This window comes from Battus philenor, unplaced genomic scaffold (assembly GCF_028537555.1).
Source record: "Battus philenor isolate CCGP_79_NKW_IND1 unplaced genomic scaffold, ilBatPhil1.0.hap1 SCAF_8, whole genome shotgun sequence".
Classification (NCBI taxonomy): Eukaryota; Metazoa; Arthropoda; class Insecta; order Lepidoptera; family Papilionidae; genus Battus; species Battus philenor.
Window position 1 is genome coordinate 8,829,494 of NW_027181748.1, and position 23,414 is coordinate 8,852,907.

General features: G+C 29.8%; 3 protein-coding genes across 5 annotated transcripts; 2 read left to right on the forward strand and 1 right to left on the reverse strand.

The window, feature by feature from the left end:
• The first annotated feature begins 7,413 nt into the window (after nucleotides 1–7,413).
• On the forward strand, nucleotides 7,414–12,155 carry mal (maroon-like). Of its 3 annotated transcripts, XM_068774856.1 has the most exons (7): nucleotides 7,414–7,477; nucleotides 7,592–7,678; nucleotides 8,140–8,959; nucleotides 9,033–9,327; nucleotides 9,925–10,564; nucleotides 10,966–11,399; nucleotides 11,551–12,155. In XM_068774856.1, the coding sequence occupies exons 2-7, from the start codon at nucleotides 7,606–7,608 to the stop codon at nucleotides 11,770–11,772; spliced, it is 2,484 nt and encodes an 827-aa protein (XP_068630957.1). In that variant the 5' UTR covers nucleotides 7,414–7,477; nucleotides 7,592–7,605; the 3' UTR covers nucleotides 11,773–12,155. The 3 variants fall into 3 exon arrangements, with proteins under 3 accessions (XP_068630957.1, XP_068630955.1, XP_068630958.1); XM_068774854.1 differs by having other exon boundaries at nucleotides 7,431–7,678; XM_068774857.1 differs by lacking the exons at nucleotides 7,414–7,477; nucleotides 7,592–7,678 and adding an exon at nucleotides 7,771–7,817.
• A 277-nt stretch (nucleotides 12,156–12,432) lies between these two features.
• On the reverse strand, nucleotides 12,433–13,473 carry LOC137931765 (migration and invasion enhancer 1). The gene is made up of 3 exons (XM_068775262.1): nucleotides 13,281–13,473; nucleotides 13,109–13,206; nucleotides 12,433–12,787 (listed from the first exon to the last, which is right to left on the reverse strand). Exons 1-3 carry the CDS (start codon nucleotides 13,328–13,330, stop codon nucleotides 12,624–12,626), a joined length of 312 nt encoding a protein of 103 aa, XP_068631363.1. The 5' UTR covers nucleotides 13,331–13,473; the 3' UTR covers nucleotides 12,433–12,623.
• Nucleotides 13,474–13,858: 385 nt separating this feature from the next.
• Rab27 (RAS oncogene family member Rab27) lies at nucleotides 13,859–19,648 on the forward strand. Its single transcript, XM_068775210.1, has 5 exons — nucleotides 13,859–14,102; nucleotides 14,918–14,985; nucleotides 16,698–16,812; nucleotides 18,552–18,748; nucleotides 19,309–19,648. Exons 1-5 carry the CDS (start codon nucleotides 13,944–13,946, stop codon nucleotides 19,412–19,414), a joined length of 645 nt encoding a protein of 214 aa, XP_068631311.1. The 5' UTR covers nucleotides 13,859–13,943; the 3' UTR covers nucleotides 19,415–19,648.
• Nucleotides 19,649–23,414: the final 3,766 nt, after the last annotated feature.

The following is a 23,414-nucleotide window of genomic DNA, read 5'->3' on the forward strand; positions in this document are numbered from 1 at the left end:
TGCAGAAGCTTCCCTTAAAGCTAGCTACAAAACGAAAATTCGTGCTCCTCTAAACCAAATAATATCTACTAATCTCCTAACGTTATTCTCCCACCTACTCCCGTCTCCCTCTCTTTCTTATGTCTAGTCTTTGACATGTAGTGGTATGTTACGAGAAAAGGAAAACAAGTAATTTACCTGTGCTCCAAAATTGAATTACTAAAGAATGTCTATAGCTCACTAATATACAGATTTGTGGATTATTAATTAAGTAGCAGTCAAAAATAATGTAAAAAAATATCTAAAACTCGTAATAATGTAGATGCTAGCCTCTTCCAATCGGTCTTATTGGAGATCTCTGGGAGATGTTGATGATGATCTAACAGAAGTATATTGACACAAATATAAATGTGTAAAATATGAAAATAATATAATTAAAACAATGTATATTAATTATCTTGAGACTTTTATTAAGATATACTAAACAGTCAACATAGAGGTCGATAAACAAAGTTTTCGAAATAGTTCTTTCATATTTGAAATACCTTTTAAACATGAATTACATAATCACATGCTCGGTATACAACATACCAATATTATCTTTAAAAAAGTGTTCGTTCCGATTTTTGATTATAAATATCCACGATTAGATTAACTACAATTATTAGAATTGTTATGGATTAGTATTCCGTTTATTTGAATTTCGCACATCCGAAATTTAATATTGTTGTTTAAACTGAAGCGAAAATTGTTTGTTTGGTTTATAAACAATCGGCTCTGTGGCGAAAAATATCGGAATGAACCAATTACCTCATTTCAGAACACAAGCGTTGCGGGTGAACATATAAAGAAAGAATTTACCATTGTTTGCAGGATTTCATAAATAGCTGAGTAATATAATCATGAATTACTCGGCACTCATCTGTCTATAAATAACGGATGCTTACGGAATCTGAACTCATTTGTCGTTTATAATTAATGAGATCATTAGGAAGTTAAAGGTTAGTGATGTTAACCATTACAGTTTCATTTTAGTTGTAGTTTTAATACTTATTTGTTCGGAACGAAAAAATATTGTGGTAGGTAATGTTGGTTATTAATAATTGATTGTGTGTGTATATTTCTAATTTTATTTTTACTATCACGTTTATTGTAACTCCTTTTATTTGCATGTGTTTGGAGCTGACAATGGGTTAGATATAGACTTTAATGGCTATTTGAGATGTTACCTGATTCAATTTACAGTATTGTGTATATTATGTGAGGCGTTAAATCAATTATTGGTTAAATACGTTATCTTCATTATCCAAGCATAATGACTGGAAGCACTCGAAGTCGAACGAGACAAAGCAGAAGATGGCAGACAGTTAGAGCCTATACAGGAAACAAAGGTAAGGAAACAAAAGAAGTCAGTTCATGTACTGATTTACGTGAGAATTAGCTGCGATCATATTATTTTTAATTAAAATCATATTTGATTTTATTAATGTAATAAATTTAATTCGATACGTTATATTGCACGTTGTAATTCCGCCAAAAATATTTACTATCTTTCTAATACTATTTCGAAATACTGTTATGATCATAGTTAAAGTATTTACCAAAAAATAAAAAGTTATATAGTATACAATAGACAAAATCAAGAAATGATTGGTCTAGTAGTTTCCTATCTTCATGAACCAAATTAAACCTCCTGCCATTGCTATTGTCATACTACAAAAGTCCTTTGGGAATTTTGTGAAACTAGGGGACGTAATAAACTCCAACATTGAAACTGATCACTGGTTTACACGATAAGATAATACTAAAATAAATTTCATTCATTTATATAAAAAAAGTTTGGAAGTAAGTAAAGATAGATGTTTTTTAAGTTCCTACTACGAGTACAGGCTATTGAAGCATACAAAACAACATGGGTCCTGTGAAGACAAGTATTGCGTGAGTACATATTTCACACGATTTTTTATATTTACACGTTATATTTTAGTAGATTTGTTCACACAACCAGGTGCCGAGCAATTATTTTTATTTTCTGATATTCCAATAAACATAACCTTCACGTATAACTGCACTACACAGAAAAAATGCTTTTGAAAGTGGCACAATTTGTCAAAAAAATACTAAGGGTAAAATAAATAATTGCATGTTTTAGATATAGAACTAACACTCTTTGAATACATATTATTATCAGACAGTTAGTTGGACTTACGTATGTATATATTCACTGAAAAGACTTCTAGAAAATACACAACTTATCTCATTAATTGATTATTATGACGAAAAAATGCGCTTACATCGATGTCAACATATTCGTATCTGTCTACATCTTATGACCAAATAAACAAAATTAATGTTACTTAAAAAAATAACTATTTCATTTTTAAAACATTAGTATTTATTTATGGATTCCAGAAATTAATAGTAAATTAGATAATGACTAAGTTTTAGATATTAATTGAGGCTATTTATCACATGCGCTCTTTCAAAAGGTGCCATGTGTAAATGCATCTTTATTTTTTTTTAGTTGACTACTAATCATCTGTCCCCCTCACAACGGTGCGTTTATAAGAACGCAATTATAACTCTGTCCAGCGAATAAAGTACAGTAAGGTTGTATTAATTAGTGGTACATCATTATACTAATAGTATTATACTAATAGTAGTAGTAAATTAGCTTGTAAATCTATATTTATTTACATTACGACTTAAAAAATAATATTTCTATGCCCTTAGGTTCTTTGCACACTAAGTTTTCTATATGATACATTAACTGTCAATAAATAAGAAAGAAAAATATTAATTTACAATCAACATATTTCATTATTATTACCAAATATTACCAAATTTTCTACTTTGTTTTAAAATTTCAAAGGCTAACAATTTCTAGTAAGTAAAGTCAGGAGAAAGATCATTAAAATAATAAATTAAAATATAAGCTTTACGTTTATACAAGAGATTTGACTATTGGTAATAAATTTTACAGATTATTAAACTGTTGAGATACTAGCATTTCTCACTATCAAAATATGTTCATAAATTATTAATGAACAATCATGAAATGTATACGCAATAATCGGCTCTAAGAAAGAAAATTAATTTAAATAATTAAAACCCTTTATATATTTAATTTAGTTTGATCTTGAATCGTATTACAGTTGCTGCAATAGTTTTCGAAATTGATACAGAACTAGTACGAGTATGTTAATAGAAAAGGTTAAATGGGCCCCAAATCAGTGTTGCTTAAGAGAGCAAATTTAAATTATATTTCTTTCAGAAAATAAAGAGCGTACTTGTGTCATAAATAGTAGCCGAAATAAATATTGTATGCCGCTATTGTTTTATTATTAAAAATACAATGAAGCAATTCTCCGTTTTTGCGAAAATTGTTACTCATTAATTATTTAGTATTGCCATAACTATTGTTACAAATAAAAACATCATTTCTTTATTGTAAGTCACATTTGAATATTTTGATATAGAATCATTACATTTATAAATCCTGTTCGAAGTGATCTTCATTGGCTATATTAGTCTTTATATTTCATTTAAATGCTAAGGCCAGTTATCAATAGCAGCCCGCAATCTTTCTTTGAGAATTTTTTTGCTGCCAATCGTATGGATTGTTTTAGAGATTTCAAATTAAGTATTATAGCGTTTAGAGCAAGCCTTATTTTCTAAAAATGACCTCTAAAATAAAAGTGGCGCCTAGTCTTGCTGAAAAACCTTTCTTGGTTATTGAACATGGTGTTATCAAGGGACTTAACTAACTCCTCAAGAATGGTATGTTTTGATACTGCTTTCACAAAATTTTGACTCAGTCACTCCCACATAACACCCCACTAAACCATAAGTGAAGTCGGATTGTGCCAATGTTGTACTGTTAACAAATTGGCAATCATCTTTCAGTTTTCAGCATAAATACGGTCATTTTGTTTATTAAAACATTGCTCAATTTTAAAACTTTTTTTATCTGTAAACAAATATTTTATGTAATCTCTTTTTGCGTACCGCTTAAGTAGTTGTTTTGATTTTACCACTCCATTATTTTTAATTTTCAATTATGAAAATGAGTCATCTTTAAAATAAGACATATTATGGATGCCATCTTCATTTCCAGAGGTAAAACCTTTCGGACATAATTTCTTCGAATTATTTCCTTTACTGCTTTGATTGCCTTTTTCGTACGAAGACTACGTGGACGGTCAGATCTTTTTCTGTCACAAACAGAGGTAGATATTATTATATCTATCGATAGTCCGGTTTTCCAGCATTTGAGTAATAATAAGCGCATAGACAATTTTTAACATTTTATTTGGTTCCATACCTACTTTACGTAAGGCAATTGCAGCGATTCGATTTTCTTTATCTACCCACTCCATTTTTATATCACAAAATATTTGACAATATATTGATGTAAACACAATAAACAAACATATAAAGGTGATAGACTCTGAATTCAAAAGTAATATTTTCTTTATTTTTAATTATAATTGTAAATATGGCCAGACTGATTATATTACACATATTTTACAAACGGAAACTTTTCTCAAAAGAAATTAAAATATTTTCTTTTATAAAAGCTATTTTTATTTTCCTAAGCTATTTTTATTTTCTTTTCGTATAAAGACGGTGTAAAAAAGAAAGTACAAAGTTAACAAGAAAAACTTTATATTGTTTGCTAAAAAAATTTCACGAGTTAATTTGATTCGGTTTTTATCAGTCATATTATTAAGAACATTTGAAAGATGATGAATAATAAGTTAACAGCGATGGGTAACATAAAATACTTGATTTTAAATATAATACCGCATGAACAGTAGAAAAGTAGGGAACGAACCTTATTTCCTTTTATTTCTAACAGAAATTTCAAATAAATTGTATGAATTTTAGATAAGTTATTAGCGAAAATATTATATTTGCGTAGTGCCAGTATTCAAAAGTTTTGAAGTGGTTCGATAAGTCTATTGTTTTAGAAAATCTAATATTATTGTTATTTATAATAAAATTAATAAAATTTAAATATATAACATCAATAAAAATTACGTTAATTTTTAATTATGTTTATCACGTACAATACTGTTTGCCCGTTAGTAACTTCACCGGGTTTAAAGAGGTATCACGCTAAAAGCGCTGGGCTTAAACCACTTTACATTAACAGGATTTAATAAATTTGAAAACAATTTGTTTAAATGTTTATTTCTTTGCAGAATCATTCGGCGACGACTGTTCATCAATATCAGGTAGTATTGTTACTATATAATTACTTCTTTATTACAAGAAAACTATCTCGATGCGTACTAATACACCACAGACTAAAAGGTATAAATAACGACTGTACAGCGTCTATACATATATATACTATACATAGATCAAAGAAATAGTCGTCTGAAGAGGCAGGCGGGGCATCGCTCGTGAAACCGACGGCCGATAGGGCCGAAAGGTGGCTGAGTGACGATCACGCGCCGGTAGACGCGACGTGGGTAGGATTCCACTAAGAGGATTGACGAGATAGTCAAATTCGCAAGAAATAGCTCGATGCGAGCAGCGCGATATCGCCTTGTAGTTAATGTCTGTCGGCTGGCATGATAATGACTACTAAGGAGAATACAATATTAACTAATATCTATAACTAATTTCTAAATATGTTTTAAAATCATTCAAAAATGTGTACGATCTTAACATATATATAATCAGTCACAATAAAACTATTAGTAGTTTAAATTTAAGCTTAAATGACTTTTTATTGATTCAAGGTTATGTATATATCATCTGCTCTTATAGAAAGAATAACGTCACTGAACTAATGTGAAAACAATTACGAGTGTAAAGTAGGAGCAGGAATACCCTCTATCGTGGCCGTCAATTCACTTAAAGAAGAGTCGATCAAGTCGCTCGCTTGCTACTAAAAGCTTCTAAAAGCCCTCCATAAAAGCAATAATTAAATTTCCGTAACACAATTTAGTAAGACGGTGCTACAGAAGGTGCTTCGATGTATGTCTCTTTATACATAACAGTATTCCAGTATATTAATTACATGCCTCTTAGTTTTAAGTAGATACGCGTTAGAGCGTGATACCCCGGAACTATTAATTTAAGAATGCTATACAATGATTAGATACATCGGTATATTTTAATGCTGAATAAAGGTTCCTCGACATTTAATATTAATTGAAGTGTTTCAAAAGTGTAAAATAACTTAATTTGGAGAACACCAGACAAAATTTTTATTTTTTTGGGTTGCAAATAATATAACTATACTTTTGTTTGCTTTAGATTCGCTTTAGATAGATAATATTAATTTCAATTTAGATGAACTGTTCCCACAAAGTCGATTATTCATAGCATAACCAATTTCCGTTTTAGTTGTAAAATAGGCACTTCCGTATTTTAAATAACTATTAGGTTTAACCTTTTAATTCTTTAAAAAAAACTACAAAAACAAAAAACCCAACGTTAAAGACCTTCACAAGAAACATTCATATCATAATACAATTTTCCAGTTTGAAAGTTGATGCATACTCAATAAATATGCTAAAATGATTTACAATGTCATAAAACATCATCGCTAAAAGGTAATTTTTATTATAAGTTTCCAAAATTATATTCATACTTGTGTTTATACTGACATTTACACGTGACAGATGATGTTCATGCTATTGACGTGTCGTGTGTGAAGGAGCACGTGTGTCAACACAATAATAAAATTCAAATTAAAATTACAGGACTCTTTTTATTTTTACTTTATAAACTGTTACGTTAACTGTCGGCGATTATGAACTTCGAAATATGTTGAGACAATCGCAGATATATCTACCATGTATCACATACACGGCCACTACCCCAACGCTTTCCTTTTTCAACCATCATAGCTGCATTGACATGACCGATCTACAACTCTGTTGTTTTTAGAGCTGACAGCTACTCTAGTTCTCTGTATTATTGTCTTGTATGGAATGATAAGCCTAGATATAATCATCGCTACTTGTGCTATTTTTAGTAGGTAGAACAACCCGTTAGCTAGAGTCCATGACTGTTCCATTCCTATAATGTGATGGTGGTAAAAGGAAATGTTCATTGTATTTAAAATCTAACAACCTTCAAGCGTCAACCACCTTGACGTTAAACTTTTATATAGTGACAAAGTCAATATGCGTTAAATTACAAATAATTTTGCAAGAACCAACGCAATTTAAAAATTTGTTTATGATATAAATCGTTAATATGTGACTGATGTTTAGTATGACAATAAGTATCACCCCATTAACATAAACTTATTAGTAAATATTTAATTTAGTTAAGTCCAAAAAACCCTTACACCAAAAATTACTGTTAAAGTGATTCTTAATTACTTTTATTTTTAATGGTAATACTGCAAGTAACGTCACGTATTGTACTGTTGTTATTTATTTAAAAAAAAAAACTTCAGTATGAACTCGCATGATATAAGGAGTACGAGTTTCAATTAATAACATGCTCCGATAGTACACAGTACAACAAGGTCAATAAACATTAATCTGATGTAATTTGGCCATCACTATGTACACTACGGTTCGGTTTACACTTTCATTTTCTGATTAATGTATAATTTACCATAAATATGTGTTATTTACAGTGTTAATATCCGAAATGTCTACATTAAGTAGAGTTATTGACTCGGAGCAGATGCAGAGTATTACTAATGAATTCAACAGATTAGGAGGTAAATTGTCTTATTTCTATAATTTATCATAAATTACAACTCTTAACATTTAAAGTTGTTTATATTGGGAAATTGTCACAATGATTTCAGCTCATCATTATTCTAATGCTGAACGTAGGCCTTCATTGAATGAAAAAAGGTATGGACCTTGAAAGTAGCCAAGGTAGATCCTGAATAATGTACCTTACATATTTCATTGTAAAGTATTTTTTGTTTTATAACATTGAATAATATGCCCAATTTATGTTATCTGGCAAGCAATTTGTACAGTTGATAACAAAGTTTAACTAAGTTAGTATAGCATTTAGTAAGCTGTAAAATTCTATTTTTTAATCTTATTTTTATGTCCTTGATCTTCTCTTTATGTTTGTACTGTAAAGTTATATTAGTTCAGCATGATCATGTTACCTGAAGATAAAATTAGCCAAATTTTTAAAATGGTGTATTGTTTTTTTTTTCAGAACGATGTTACCTAGAGCATGCAGGTGCAGCACTATACCCACAGTCATTAATACAACATGCACATGAAGATTTATTAAATAATGTTTATATGAATCCACACACTGACAGATTCACCAAAGATTGTATTGAACAAATACGATGTTTAGTCTTAAATCATTTTCATACAGATCCATCTAAATATTCTATAATATTTACTTCTGGAGCTACACAGTCTTTAAAACTGACTGTAGAAGCATTTGAGTTTTCATCAAATACTGATGAAGGTTTTGAATGTGGGTCTTTTGTCTACCTCAACGAGAATCACACTTCAGTACTTGGTTTAAGAGAAATTGCAGAGGAAAAGAATGTTGATGTAATTAACATATCTCATGACAATTTTCTCAAATCAATAAAACAATCACATTCAACAACATCTGTCGTAAAAAATAAAACTGATGGCAACATCCTCCTTGCATATCCTGCTACAAGCAACTTCAATGGATTTAAGTATCCCCTAGATTGCATACAAAACATAAAGAATGGATGTTTGAACAGATATCTCATGAAACATTTGTGTAAAGTCAACTGTAATTGGTATGTTTTACTTGATGCAGCTGCTTATGTGCCAACCAATAACTTGGACTTATCTATTACACAACCAGATTTTGTCTGTTTGTCATTTTACAAAATATTTGGTTATCCGACGGGCCTGGGAGCACTTTTAGTAAAAAATACAAGTGCAGACGTTCTCTCTAAGAAACGCTATTTTGGAGGTGGAACTGTAGATATAGTGCTTAGTGGTGAAAACTTTCATGTGAAAAGAAAAAATCTCCATGAACGGTATATATATTTACATATAATAGCAATTTAGTTCCTTTGATAGAGCTTTTGTAACTTTAGTTTTATTTTACAGATTAGAAGATGGAACACTCCCATTTTTATCAATACTGGCCTTGAAACATTGCTTTGATATGTTACATAGACTTATACCCAAAACAATTAACAATCACATTATGGACACAATATCTCATCACACTTTCTTTTTGGCCAAAGATTTGTATAATCAACTTAATGAGCTTCAACATCCTAATGGCAAAAAGGCAGTGGTTCTTTACATGGATTCAGATTTCTCAGATATAAAAACACAAGGTGGCATAGTTACATTTAATCTACTCAGAGAAGATGGATCATTTGTTGGTTTTGTTGAGGTAAAGCATATTTACAAAATATTCAGTTTTAATGATTGTTATTGTTGTAAAAGCTCCAAATGTATAGCTAATTTGTCAGCAAAAAACTTTCGAGCTTTGACACCTATTTCCAATCACCTCTATAAAGTGAGTTCTGAGGAATATATATTTTTTGTATTAGAGTATGATAAACCAATTATTACTGGTAGTATAAAGTCTGGAGTAAACAATAATTAATTGAGCCATTTATTTTAAAAGTCGCATAAGACACTTTGTTTTTAAATTGAGATATCTTTTAAAAATGTCGAGATATTTTTTAAAAATGAATAGATACTGTTCAATTGTATGCAGTGTTGCCATTAACTCCATTTTTTGGAAAAAGCGACTTACGCCACTTTCATAATAAACGGCTCGCTTATTATACACAGTAATCCAAATGTAGAAAATCTTTTTATTACTATATTACCATTACCTTATATATTATTTCCGAAATCATTTACTTTTGGATGGGATGTACTATACATTAATTAGCAAATGTGTTAAACATTGACCTCTTTAAAGCTTTTACACCTGTAATCAAAAACCCTGTATAAATCTAAGAATCAAATTCTTTTTCAGTTTCAAAATATGGCTGATTTATTCAATATTAATGTGAGAACTGGATGCTTCTGTAACTCTGGTTCTTGCCAAAGACATTTAAAAACATCAAATCGGGAAATGAAAGAAATGTACAAAGCTGGTCACAAATGTGGTGATGAAATAGATTTGATTAACGGAAATCCAACTGGAGCAATTAGAGTCTCATTTGGATATTACAATACATTTAATGATGTAGATAAACTTGTGTTAATGGTCTGCAGATGCTTTGTAAGGACTAAATTCAAGAAACCAAAACGGATAATGACTTATCCTAAGGAACTACTAGTTTATAAACCGCCAAAAAAATCATATAAAGAGGGAATGCTTAAATTACTGAGCGATAGAACATACTTCAATGGCTATGATTTATTACCTGAAACTCCTGCTGAAGATAATGATATGGTTTTAGATGAAATAGCAATATTTCCAATAAAGTCGTGTGGAGCATTTAAAATAAAAACAGCATGGAAAATAGGCGTGAAAGGTTTCAAATTTGATAGGGAATGGATGATAGTAAGAGAAAATGGCGTATGTCTTACTCAAAAACAAAACACACAAATGTGTATGATAAAGCCAGAAATAGATTTAAAACATAAACTGTTAATACTGCATTTTAAAGGTTTGTTTTCATGTAAAAATTTTCATAACCTAGTCATTTGAAGTCTAATTTATAAATTCAATTCAATATTAATTCAGACAAGAGCCCTCTAGTGAGCACTGTAGCATTTCAAAAGGGCCATAGTGGGTCAAAGGCAAATAGGGAGCGTTATAAAATCCTTTTTTTGCTTAAAAAATTATCATCATTTTTATTTTATTATTATGGCACATTAAACATTTAAATATTGGAATAATATTTTCTTTATTACGTAGGGATACTCCATTTTGGATTGGGAAAATAGTTGATATCATGAATTTGTCTACCTTTTATTGTCGTTAATTAAGCAAAAATAATTAATCAAATACCTCATAAATAAAAAAATATGTACATTCTATTTGTTACATTCGTTCATTTTGTTACAGGGAAGCCTTCAATATCGGTACCTTTAGATCCCATTGCTGAAAACAGAAGTAAATATGCCAAGATGTGTTCCAGTAAAGTTTGTATGGATATGGTCAAAGGATTTGACTGTGGAGATGATGTATCTAGTTGGATATCTAATGCCCTAGGTATATCATTCCTTAGACTAATCAAACAGTCAAATACAGAACTGAGAGTTCAGAAGAAAACTGCAGAGAATGAACAGAAATTACTATCACTCAGTAACCAAGCTCAGTTTCTTTTAATTAACAAAGCTTCTGTCAAATGGCTTCATGAACGAATACAAGATCCACTGTTTACAGCGAATGTAGAGAACTTGACTGACAGATTTAGAGGTAATCTTATTATTGACAGAGCACAGGAATTAATTGAAAGAGAGTGGCAAAGGTTGATAATAGGAAAACATGAATTCAAGGTAAAATATATTTTTTCTTTCTGTACTGAAGTTGATGTCTACATTCTTCTAAAATCAGCAGAAATCTATTTAAAAAAAGCAACACCAATTTAAATCATAAAATAATCATCCAATACCATACAATAATTGTAACAATGATAAACTATTTCAGGTAGATGGACCTTGCCAACGTTGTCATATGATTTGCATTGACCAACAAACAGGAGAGAAGACTGCCGAACCATTAAGAACAATTTCTGAGCAATTCGCTGGGAAAATGCGTTTTGGTATATACTTAAGTTATGTTGGCCCTGTAAGTGGAATAAAAGACAAAACTTTAAAGGTTAAGTCAATTGTAAAACCTGTTATCAATGAAGATGATATAAGCAGATGAAGTTTATTAATTTTGTAGATAACATAAATAACAATATAGGTAACATTATAAATTTGTTTTTGAAATTGGTAAAATTTGTGAAATGATACAAGTTTTATTATCAGTGATTTTAATTAAGATTGATTCTTATTTAGGAAATATATAAAATACCTTTTATGGTGCTATCTGTGTCTTCCAAAGTTGTAGAACGAAGTAGAACTGTTGAGTTAGCAACATTCAATTCATAGAAATTGTTCTTTTGAAGCTTTGTTCCTCATTATTGTTGAAGAAAATATAAGTAATGTTAAATTTACACTTATATTTTTATAGTTTTCTGTGTTATTAACACTAAAAAGATTTTTTTTCATAAATTTGGACCAATTAGCTCTACCAAATATGTACATTCTTGCCTTAAAAAATATTAGATTTATATTAAATATATTTAATGCTATACTATTACATTATATATTTTTTAATTTTATCCATCTAGGCAACAAAAATTTTAATATGATCTGACTACATACATTTTATTACTTAATTGAACTAATACTTAAATCTTTTTTAACACATGAAATAATGTCTTATAAGAATTAAATTTTTATTTGTTACATTGTGTGCTTATTATAACATTTTTAGTATTTATCTAAAATATTTAAATATAAAGCATATCTTGCTGTAAAAAATAAAAAATATTAAGTCATGTTTTGATATGATTATCGAATAATTCAAGTAGCTTTCAATTATTGGGTGATAATTATGTTATATTGTGCAACTACGATTTCTTTGTGTTATATAGTTGTTAAGCATTGTTTTGTTATCACTATTCTTAGTTTATCTAGTTACACTTTTAAAGATTCCATTTGAAATAAATGTTATGTTATTGCACAGTTGACTGATTGTTGTCCTTTTATTTGTTGAGGCTCTCCTCCTTTAGAAACATTTGACACAACATTTACTACTTCTTCATAATCGGGTAAAGCCATTGTTTGCAATTTTGAATAAATAAGTTTGTCATTAATTAAAATTTCAAATGACCCTGCAAATTAAAAAATAATATTGTGTATTCATTGCTGATAGCAATCCCATCTCAAGTATCCTCAGATCAATATAATGTTTTATTGTGTCACTAGGATATTGTTCCCAGAATAACCCCACAATCCATTCACTCAAAGAAACTGTGAGTTTGGCAGCAAACCAATGATTGAATAATAAGTCTATATTGTTTGCTTCTAAATTACAGATTTATCTGATATAGCGGTAAAAAAGACCGGCTTATAAGAATCTCTAGGTTATTTAGAAATAATATAGAAATCAAAAAATTTAAGAGAAATTTAATTACCCATTACATATTACAAACCTTGCCGTCCTCTCTTGCATAATACTACAGCCTCAGGTGTAGTCTTTTTTATAGCATTTGCTAGCGCAAGGCAGTGCCCTCCGTAATCACAAACCCCACTAAAAGAAATTATAATGGTAATGGTCATGTTAATAAAATAAAAACAATTATCAAATCCAAAACAGCTTTTTACCAGTACTCTATAAAAACTTTTAGAATATTATCTTGATTTAAGTCGGCCATTATAAATATTTTTCAAACACAATTTTATTTTATAATTTAACTTTTTGACTTTAAATTTAAACTTGTATTAAATACTTATGTCCAAATATTGACAAATAACATGACAAATGTATACGGGTACTTGAGTGAAAAGTTCGGGCGTTTTTCGCTAGATGGTCTTAGCTTGTGTTGTTTACTCATATGTTGTTAATGGACAAAAAGAATCTTCAAACAAAAAATAATAACTGCTTTTTGATTAATGCTTACTAGATAATAGATGACACTGTACACAGTAAATTCGCATAATTTATTATGTAATCAAAAATAATTTATTGTTTGCGATGTCCGATCAAATACTTTACTTACACGTTAATAAAGAATACAAAAATAAATCAAACTTCCTATCATTAAATAAAAAAATTAAAAATCATCTTTTTGTACTCTAAAGTTATCAATATTTTTTCAAGGCATGCCAACATTTATTCAAAAATGTATCAATGAATTAATAATTAGTCTATGAATCTTATTTGTAATTTGTTTAGTGATGGATTGTGCCTAATTAATTGTTTGGAATGTTGTAATTTGAATAATATATATTAATTTTAACAATAAATGACTCTAACGGTCTTCTTTGATGTCTATCGCAAACATGGATTACGATTATCTCATAAAATTATTATGCGTTGGTGATTCCGGTGTTGGAAAGACAAGTTTTTTGTATAAATACACGGATGGTGTCTTTCATACACAATTTATATCTACTGTCGGTATAGATTTCAGGGAAAAAACTGTGGTATGTATAACTTTTTACGTATAACAGTCAAACAATCAGCAATTTGGTTATACATATAAATATAAAAGCCCTCTACGTGTACGTATGGGAGACAAAAATAATATTTGATTTAAAATTCAGTAGAAATAAATGTTCCACGATTTGGAACATGAGAAACAGCGACAGCTTTCCAGCTAGTTAAAATACATCGTGCCTTATAATTTGTTGTCTCTGCGGGCTGGTTACCGCAACCAAGCGGCACTGCGCTTATTTTGCGTCGGGGTTAGCCTTATTCAAGCCAACTCAAATCCTCGAGAAAAGAAATCCCAGCAGACTCTTGATATCGGCGATGCCGGGAAAGCACGTCGGTGATTAAAGATGGGTAACCCTGTGGAGTGCTAACTCGTACACCCAAGTCGTACGTGGGATGCAATATACGTCTTCCAGGCATGCCTTGCACAGAGGACTGTTCGTAACACCTAATGTAAACATATGTTTGTTTAAAAGATCACAACTGGTTAAGATCCCTGCCACCTGGAATAGGGTCATGACAACTGAAGTCGGGTGTTGGATAGCTGGCAGCATATGGTAGTCACTGCTTGTTTTCCTTGTGGACACTCCTTATGGCGCTATCATTGTTTACTGTATTGATTCTTAGTCATAATATGAGAGTTCTGGCCTTGCTTACCTTTGAATATGATTTTTTTACAAATACAAGAATTAGATATTGGAAAAATTATACCACGATTGCCATAAGATAATTATTCATAAATATTAGACTAACAATATTTTTATAGCCCTGCAATTCTTCTTTTTCAAATTAAAGTTGATTTTAGATCTATCAGCAAAGTGGCCGGCAACATCATATACATCTACAACTCTGGGATACTGCTGGTCAGGAAAGGTAAGACCTATTGAATGTTTAGAAGTTAAGTATGACCTTAGTTTAAGAATTGGACTGTCATCTTTATTGCAAGTTTTGATCACTACGCTTGATGCTTTTTAGACACCACAATAAGAGCTACAATATGTTTTAGAATGAAACAAAGGAATACATTTTTTCATACTTTGGATAAACTTTATTGAATAATATAATTGCCATCATTATTTATGATTTCTTGCCAGCGTGATGGCAATTTGTATATCCCATTTTTAAAAAATATCTTATCTCTAGAGGACAAAAATTGAACCAGTGTTTGTCTGATATCTTCTTTGTTCTTAAACTGTTTTCCCTGCAAAGAAATTTTGTAAGGACAGAAACAAGTAATAATCAGATGGTGCTAGGTCCGGGGAGTATGGTGGATGCAACAAAATTTCCCAGCCTAGCTCTGCGACTTGCTGATAAGTCCCCAAAGCAGCATGTGGCCTGGCATTGTTATGAAGCAGTATGATGTCCTTCCTATTGAAAATTGCTGGCCTCTTTTCTTGGAGTGCTGTTTTTAATTTATCCAATTGCTGACAGTACCTCTCCAAATTTAGCCTTTCATTTGGTTTCATCAGCTCAAAATGTCCTTGAATGTCCCACCATATACACAACATTCTCTTATTCAAGTTCAACTTCGGTTTAGAGGTAGAGGGGACAAGTCTGGTTTCACAATATGCCTTTTTTCGTATGTTTTTATAGGTAATCCACTTTTCATCCCCAGTTATGATATGGTCCAAGAAGGGTTCAATTTTCTTGCATGCAAGCAGAGATGTGCATATGATGATTCGATCATTCAAATTCTTCTCACTTGTGTGGCACTCATCTTGAATACTTCCACACAAACCCCAGTTTCCGAATATGGTCGGAAATGGTTTGTTGAGCTAAATCAAGCCTTTTTCGCAATCTCCAATGTTGTCAAAAAAGGATCTTGCTCTAACATGATCTTGACAGTATCGTCGTCGATCAAAGATGGTCGCCCAGAGCGTGACTTATCAGAATGGTCGAAATCACCTACATAAAATTTTTTGAACTATCTTCTGCATGTTCTATCAGCAAAGGTACCTTCGCCAAACACTTTCAATAAATTTCTATATGCTTCTGTAGCATTTCTTCTTTGTTCGAATTCGTACAAAATACAGTGGCGTAAATGAACTTAGTCGGTAGCCATGGGTACATGATCCCCTCTCACTTAATACTAACAAGAATGAATGTCGTTTTAGTTAATCTGCGACGAAAATGAGTATACATTGTTAGCAATCAAAAAAGAGCCAAATATGTGTCACAAGAATAAGAACATACTTGTTGAACTGATTGTAACCGGAGTAGATGGAACTTTCCGGTAGACCCAATATCATAGTTTGCTATATCAACTTATATTACTTTTGTTTGCATCTGAGAAGAATTTATGCTTTGTAGAACCTAACATTTTTATCTTTCAATATTGTGCTTATATTATATGTACAATATTAAAGCTTTGTGTTTATTCCTATAGAGGTATAGAATTGTAAATTAGTCTTTAATTTTTTGTCTTATGTTAAGTATTCAAAATTTTATAACAAAGTCCCTGTTTTAATATTTCATCATATGTTTCAATTACTGTTTCAATATATAAGTAATGATATATACATAACTTTATGAAAACTGGTTCAAAATTGCTTTAATATTATTCATTTCTATATTTTTAATTACAGATTTCGGAGTCTAACAACAGCATTTTATCGAGATGCAATGGGATTTCTTTTGCTTTTTGATTTAACCAATGAGGCTTCATTTTTAGAAGTGCGAAATTGGATTGAACAGTTAAAGGTAAATATGTGCAATTATATTTAGTTTAGTTTTGCACTCTGGTCTTCTACAGTTAATGTTCAGTAATAATTAATATTTTTTATTAAATTTTGTTTTACAAAAAATATAGTTATATAGTTTTGAAGTGTTGTACCATACCATACAATATTTGTTTGTTTTAGTTTCAACATTCACTTACATCTTCAGTTACATTATAAAGTAAATAAAATAGACATAATACAGTTTCACAATAAGCTAAATTACTTTGAAAATTTATATTTAATTTAACTATTAAAAATCAATTAATAAAAAAATATTATATAGTTTCGGTTATTTATTTTTAATTTAAACTCTTTAGGCATATGATTTAGTAGGTTAGGTATAATATAGGATAATGTTCACCTTTTTATAATAGTTATAAACTTTTTAATTTGTAGCTCTCAATTAGTAATATTCATTGTACATATTTTGCGGGCAATTGGCCTTTGTACCTTTTTATTATTTATGTTTTTAAAGCTGTATTTTTTTTCTTAATATTTTCAGGGCAAATAAATAATTTTAATCAGACTAGTTTGAAACATGATTCATATTCTGATTATGTATGATTTAAATGTGAGCCCATAATTTGTGAATCCATAAAGCATTATAGATTCTGCCAAGGCCACATAGGTGTTATGGAGCACTTTATTTAGCACTTTAGACAGATATAATTAGTACAGAAATTTGCTAGCAATGCTTGTAATCTTTCACAGACAGCATTAATGTGATGGCTCCAACTAAATCTGATGTCCAAAATTATACCCATGTCCATATAAATACCTGTAACATGTTCATAGTTGTACCAAACAATACCTGTTTTTAGATCTGATGGATATTTCCCAAATGGTACACTTGTAACATTCCAAATACCTATTTATTACTCTACTAATAATATCGGTCAAATTGGTGCATATCCGTTTTAGGTATACACAATATATTAAGTAAGAAAAGGACTAATATATAGCTACTTGCGCTATGATGAATTTGTAGCTATATATTAGTCCTTTTCTTACTTAGGATGGACTTCCACAAAGTAATGCCTGAATCTATTAGATACAACATATTAAGTTCCGCCCTGGGGCTTCATAACAGTTAAATTACTTAATTAAAGTGTATACCCTTTCAGTCATAGCTTTGTGAAATAATAAAGACTTATTTTATTTTTTTAAATTTACTTACGTTGTTAGTTCATTATTTGTTTTTTTTTTTATAGACGCCATGTTAATATTCCCAAAAAACTTAACTTTTACATCAGTGACGTCTTGCGGGCGACATGTTAGCAAATTAACAAGTTGCCAAAGTTTTCTCATGTTTGTTTTGTTGTATTTTATTTCAATGATATAGTAGCTGTTTTTGGATTTTTCTATCATTTTATGAGTTTTGTTCTATAAAGAATTATATTCTAAACTACAGTTCATTCAAAGAGTCTATAATCCCTTGCCTAATTAACATATTTTCCTTAAGCATGTGTTGTTAATTTTGATGATAATCTAGAGGTCTTCGTTTCCTTTACATTTACAGTTTTAATATTTTTAGCATTTTTATAGCAATCATCAAAACTTGTAATATTTATTTCACGGGAGTTAATATTGTTTAGGTATATTTTAAATTAATCATTATTAACCATTTTAATTAAATTTTTTAGTTCGAATTATAACTAAACTGTAATCGTGGGTTAACTAATGTTTTATCATTTTCATTTCTAATTTTTTACTTTCCAGACTCATAGTTTAAGTGATGATCCTGATATAGTTTTATGTGGCCACAAATGTGATTTACAAGAGAAAAGACTGGTGAACCAAAACCGTGCCAGAGAATTTGCTAAAAATTATAACTTGCCATACTTGGAAACGAGTGCCAAAACAGGCCAGAATATAGACCGAGCTATTGAAATACTTCTTGACAAAGTTATGCTCAGGTATGGACCTTTACTTTTTTCCTATAGTTCTTATCACAAAAGTTCAAAGCATCAAAATTTAGGTAGTTCCGGTAGACACTCTGCAACTAAATTTTTTCCATATTCCCACATCTCTACAATATATATGAAGATTAGATTTTTTTAAATGCAAAAGTTGCAAAATATTGTCTGCCAAGCTAAGTTGTAAACAAAGTCAAGCCAACATTTTAGTTTTTCACTATCTAAACCAGAAAAATTTTCGTTTTCCTTTTTTTTCTCACGCGCATATGGTCTATGTTGCCGTCCAGGCACCCGTGGAGCCTAAGAGGTCCAAGTCCAGGTCTAAGTAGAATAACTAAGGATCTAGATCAATCTTTAACCCATTCATATGAAAAGTATGAAGATGAAAGAAAGCAATCATTCTTTAGTGCATATAATTGTTATATGCTTTTGTGTTGTAACTTGAGATTGTAGATATTACATTAACTTTGTATAAAGTTAAAATAGTTCAGTAAGACTTAGTTTTATATTTAGATTAAGTTATTACTAATAACTTTAGATAAAAATAATAATGATTTCAGAATGGAGAATTCTGTGGAATATGCAATGCTCTGCGCGTCGGGACGTAGACGACAATCATTGCAGAAACTTCAAGCAAAGCAAGATAAGAAGTTCTGTTCTTGTTAACCTGACTTAAATATTTTATCATTCCATTATGACAAACATAAATGTTATTCGATTCCCTGCATCTAAGTGATAGTAATTTTAAATTTTAATTTATTTTACATAACTTTAATAATGGCTTCATACTAGCACATATATGTTGGCGATTTATTTCATATTTGGTTCTTAAGAGATCACGTAAATAGAGATTTTTTTAACAGAGAAACTACCCTGAAGAAAATTATATAAACACTAGAATATGTCATGAGTATATTGTTAATCAATTATTTATTGATTATCAAATAATATAAATATTGCATAATATATGAAAATCTTAAAATTCCCATTTTATAACAATTTCAATATTTATTATTCGGCTGATGCTGCATACAATTAGTGCCGATAAAGTCCATATGAATTTTACAAGAGAGCAACATATGTGATTTATATTATTTCATAATTATAGCATTTGTCCAAATTTCATTTATAATGGGATTTGTGGTTCTATTTTTTTTCTATTCTACAATTTAGGTTATTTATTAACGATTTATTTTTATTATGTAGTATTTTATTTAATATTTATTATTCTAGCATTTATGTGTTTGTATATACAATTATATATATATATATATATATATATATATATATATATATATATATATATAATCAAATATTTGTACATACATATATATATGTAATGTAAAATATTTTTTTTAAACAACTGTCTGGTTTAAGAACAATGCAAAGGTTGTTAAAACTTTTTCACATATAATGTAATGCTATAGTAATTATTACGCTAAACAAAACGGAATATTATTATTTGGAATTGTCAATCTTACCATTTGAATAATACACACTTTCCATCTACTCTAAATTATTAATGCGAATTGATTAAAAAAGTCTTATATCCAGGGATTCATATTGAATTTAAAGAGACTGATTTTATTTAACATAGTATAACCTAGTAATAAATATTAAAAGTATAAAACCTCTTAATATGAGATCAGTTATTTGGATGAATATTTATCTAAAGTTAATTTTTCCCATGCACATGTTGAGGCGGTTTGAAAAAGTAATAGTTAAGCTAACAAAATGTAACTTTTTTGTTTGCTAAGCTTTTATTACTGCCACTACACTATTCAAAAACGTTGTTCAACATAAAATGTAGTTTTTCTTTTTAAAAACTTACCATAGTAGCAGATACACATATCAACTTGTATCTGTGAATTAATGGTGTACAAAAGCTTAGGCAAAATAATTTTAATTAACAAAATAAAAGATAGTGGACATAAGATATAATCAAGTAATGTTTTTTATCTTAAGAGCAGATTACTAGACCAGTTCATCCACTTGCTTATTAATTAATATTGACATAAAAAGTCCCAATTACCTGATCATCCCTCACTATACAAATAGCATCTAGGGATTCATACATCACAAAAGTTCTTTTCTTAATATACAAACCCTAACTTTAGTTAAATAAACATCCAAATATTGTATCTCTGCTCATAAAGTATTTCATTACAGTCATCTAGGTTGATATAGTCTTGAAGAGTACCATGTGTCATGTACTTAGTGTACTATTTATGTTATTATGTGTGATAAAGAATATTCCTGATAATTGTATGTTGCAAGAATTCAACCAGAAAGGTTTTTGATCTTTTCTCTCCTAAAATATAAGTACAGGGTACCCTCTAGTCAAGTGAAAGATATGTTATCGATTTCATTTATGTTCCTGTTGTTTATATTTTAATGATATGCAATTTGTGTTATGCACTGTTTGGGTTTTGATGTGTTTTGAATTATTTATTAGCACAACGTTGTTCTAATTGTTTTTTTATCGTTATTACAGTATACATTTGTTATAGAAGTTCATTATAATATGGAGCACAATAGAGAAACTATGTTACTTGTATGTTAGTGCACATTGAGAAATGCCAAATAGAAATTGTGATAGAAAAGAGGGGTGTGGGTATATTGTAAAATAACCAATACTAAATCGATTTATTCCTCGCACAATCTGTTACGTAAAATTTTAGGTTTATGCGAAAATAATATATACTGTAGTGTGTAATTTTGAATAATTCTTTGTGTCATAAATATCTAGTCTATACAAAACTGCACATTTGAGTTTGTAATTTTTTTATATGTCAGATCTGAATAAACCATATTTTTCGTTGGCACTGGAGCTCTGTGATGTATAACAAAGTGAAAGTGCAGATCTCATAATTGATAGATATAATCAGATCTTTTTGGTGGCTTGTTGATATTCGAAGATTAGTCCTTACCCCACCCGCGGCCATAGTTTTGAAAAAAAAATGAGTAAATTATTTTGTCAATTTTTTTATAACTTCATTAAGTTAAAGTTAATAAAAGTTCAAAATCTTTTGATAACAAAACTGATTTTTGTTTGTTTCTATGACAATTATTCGAAATTGTTTTTGGGACATTGTGTGCCTCTACCAAAAAGCTCTGGAATAGTCGTCGTAATATATAATACATTATACGGCTACGCTTTTTACAAAAATACGTACCAAAGATATTCATACTCAATCTGGGTAATTATGTCAAAATAATTCATATCACTTTATCGATTTAATAATTTTACTTATACATTTATGTAAGTATTAAACGACTCGTTTTAAAATGTTTACAGTACAACTTTGATAGCTTTTATTAATGTTATCTATTTAAAATTTTGGCTTAAATATTTAATGTACCAAACTGGCGACAGTCGTGACCAACTGCCATATATATATTTTAAAGTGTCAATTGTAAACAATTACATATTTGATGTTTTCTGTAATTAAAATTTGACTTTTAAAATGGATTTTATTTACTCTTCTATTATTTAGAAAGTAATATTATGTAATCAAATCTTCGTGTTTGAATTATATATTTCCGATGTGTATTTACTCCAAATGGTTGTGATTAAATGTGCGAATCTTGATGCAGGCCACTCCTTGACCATCTTGGAAATGAATGAAGGAGTATGTTAATCTGTAGAGCATTTCTGATAGCTGCTTGGCTTGTACGCATATCTTTATTAAGTATTTATAAAGACAGTAAAATAAAAAAAAACTTACAGGCATTGATGACAAAGTGAATTCTCAGGTAATTATCAATTTTAATAGTGTAAAACAATGTTAAAATAAATTTTCACATTAACGTAATGTAAATGATGGATCGTATGTCATACACCAACTATATGAGCATTTTTTACTAATACTTACTGCTATATGAAATGATAGTCTAATCAGCAGCTGTATCTCTCTAAAGTTTAATTTTTTTATGTCCTCTATGTACTAGCTAACCAAAATTACTTATACCATGCATGAAGTCGGTCGTTAGATAACCACATATATTTTTTCTGGGGCATTAGGTTTAAAAGTAATTTGTGAATACTATAGGTAACATATTCTTGTTTATTTTGCAGAAATATCAATCGTGATACCACTATTATTATTATTTATTACCACATTTATTATTTATTTTTTACTTTTGCTTTAAAACGGTATTATTACCATTTTAACAGTATTATTTATTACTCTGTAGATTATATACATTTGCGTGCAACCGAATCAAATATAATGAAATCCATACAAAATGGACAAAGTGTGTTATTATATCAAAAGATTTGAAAAGGTATATAAAATTTACACAAACCCTCGCAACAACAGCCCTCTATATAAACCCCCGTAAGCATCGCACCCTTATCAGAAATTGATCTGAACACATTTCCGCAAGATACGATTACCAATGCGCCGCCACTATGGATACAAGACCAGAAGAAGTCGCCCAAGTTGTCCTTTTGGTACAACAGGGCTTTAGCCTGCGATTAGTCGCTCGTTGACTAAATCTGAGCCTATCTGCTGTATCCAAAGTATATAAAAGGTTCCAAGAGACAAATCCTTACTCTAGGGGGGCAGATAACAATCAGCGGCGGCGTACTTCTGAGAGAGACGACTGTTTTACCGTCTCTACAAGTCTCAGAAATCTCCATCCCAAATGTGTTGCTGCGCAG

Bases quoted from the DNA above. Each gene is read 5' to 3' on its own strand.
- Rab27 (XM_068775210.1), top strand. From the start codon at position 13,944: ATGTCTATCGCAAACATGGATTACGATTATCTCATAAAATTATTATGC. The intron at 14,986-16,697 runs GTAAGACCTATT...TTTTAATTACAG, and splicing joins GATACTGCTGGTCAGGAAAG to ATTTCGGAGTCTAACAACAG. The intron at 18,749-19,308 runs GTATGGACCTTT...TAATGATTTCAG, and splicing joins CTTGACAAAGTTATGCTCAG to AATGGAGAATTCTGTGGAAT.
- LOC137931765 (XM_068775262.1), bottom strand. From the start codon at position 13,330: ATGGCCGACTTAAATCAAGATAATATTCTAAAAGTTTTTATAGAGTAC. The intron at 13,207-13,280 runs GTAAAAAGCTGT...AATTTCTTTTAG, and splicing joins AAAGTTTTTATAGAGTACTG to TGGGGTTTGTGATTACGGAG. The intron at 12,788-13,108 runs GTTTGTAATATG...TTTAATTTGCAG, and splicing joins ATGCAAGAGAGGACGGCAAG to GGTCATTTGAAATTTTAATT.
- mal (XM_068774856.1), top strand. From the start codon at position 7,606: ATGTCTACATTAAGTAGAGTTATTGACTCGGAGCAGATGCAGAGTATT. The intron at 8,960-9,032 runs GTATATATATTT...TTTATTTTACAG, and splicing joins AGAAAAAATCTCCATGAACG to ATTAGAAGATGGAACACTCC. The intron at 9,328-9,924 runs GTAAAGCATATT...ATTCTTTTTCAG, and splicing joins CATTTGTTGGTTTTGTTGAG to TTTCAAAATATGGCTGATTT.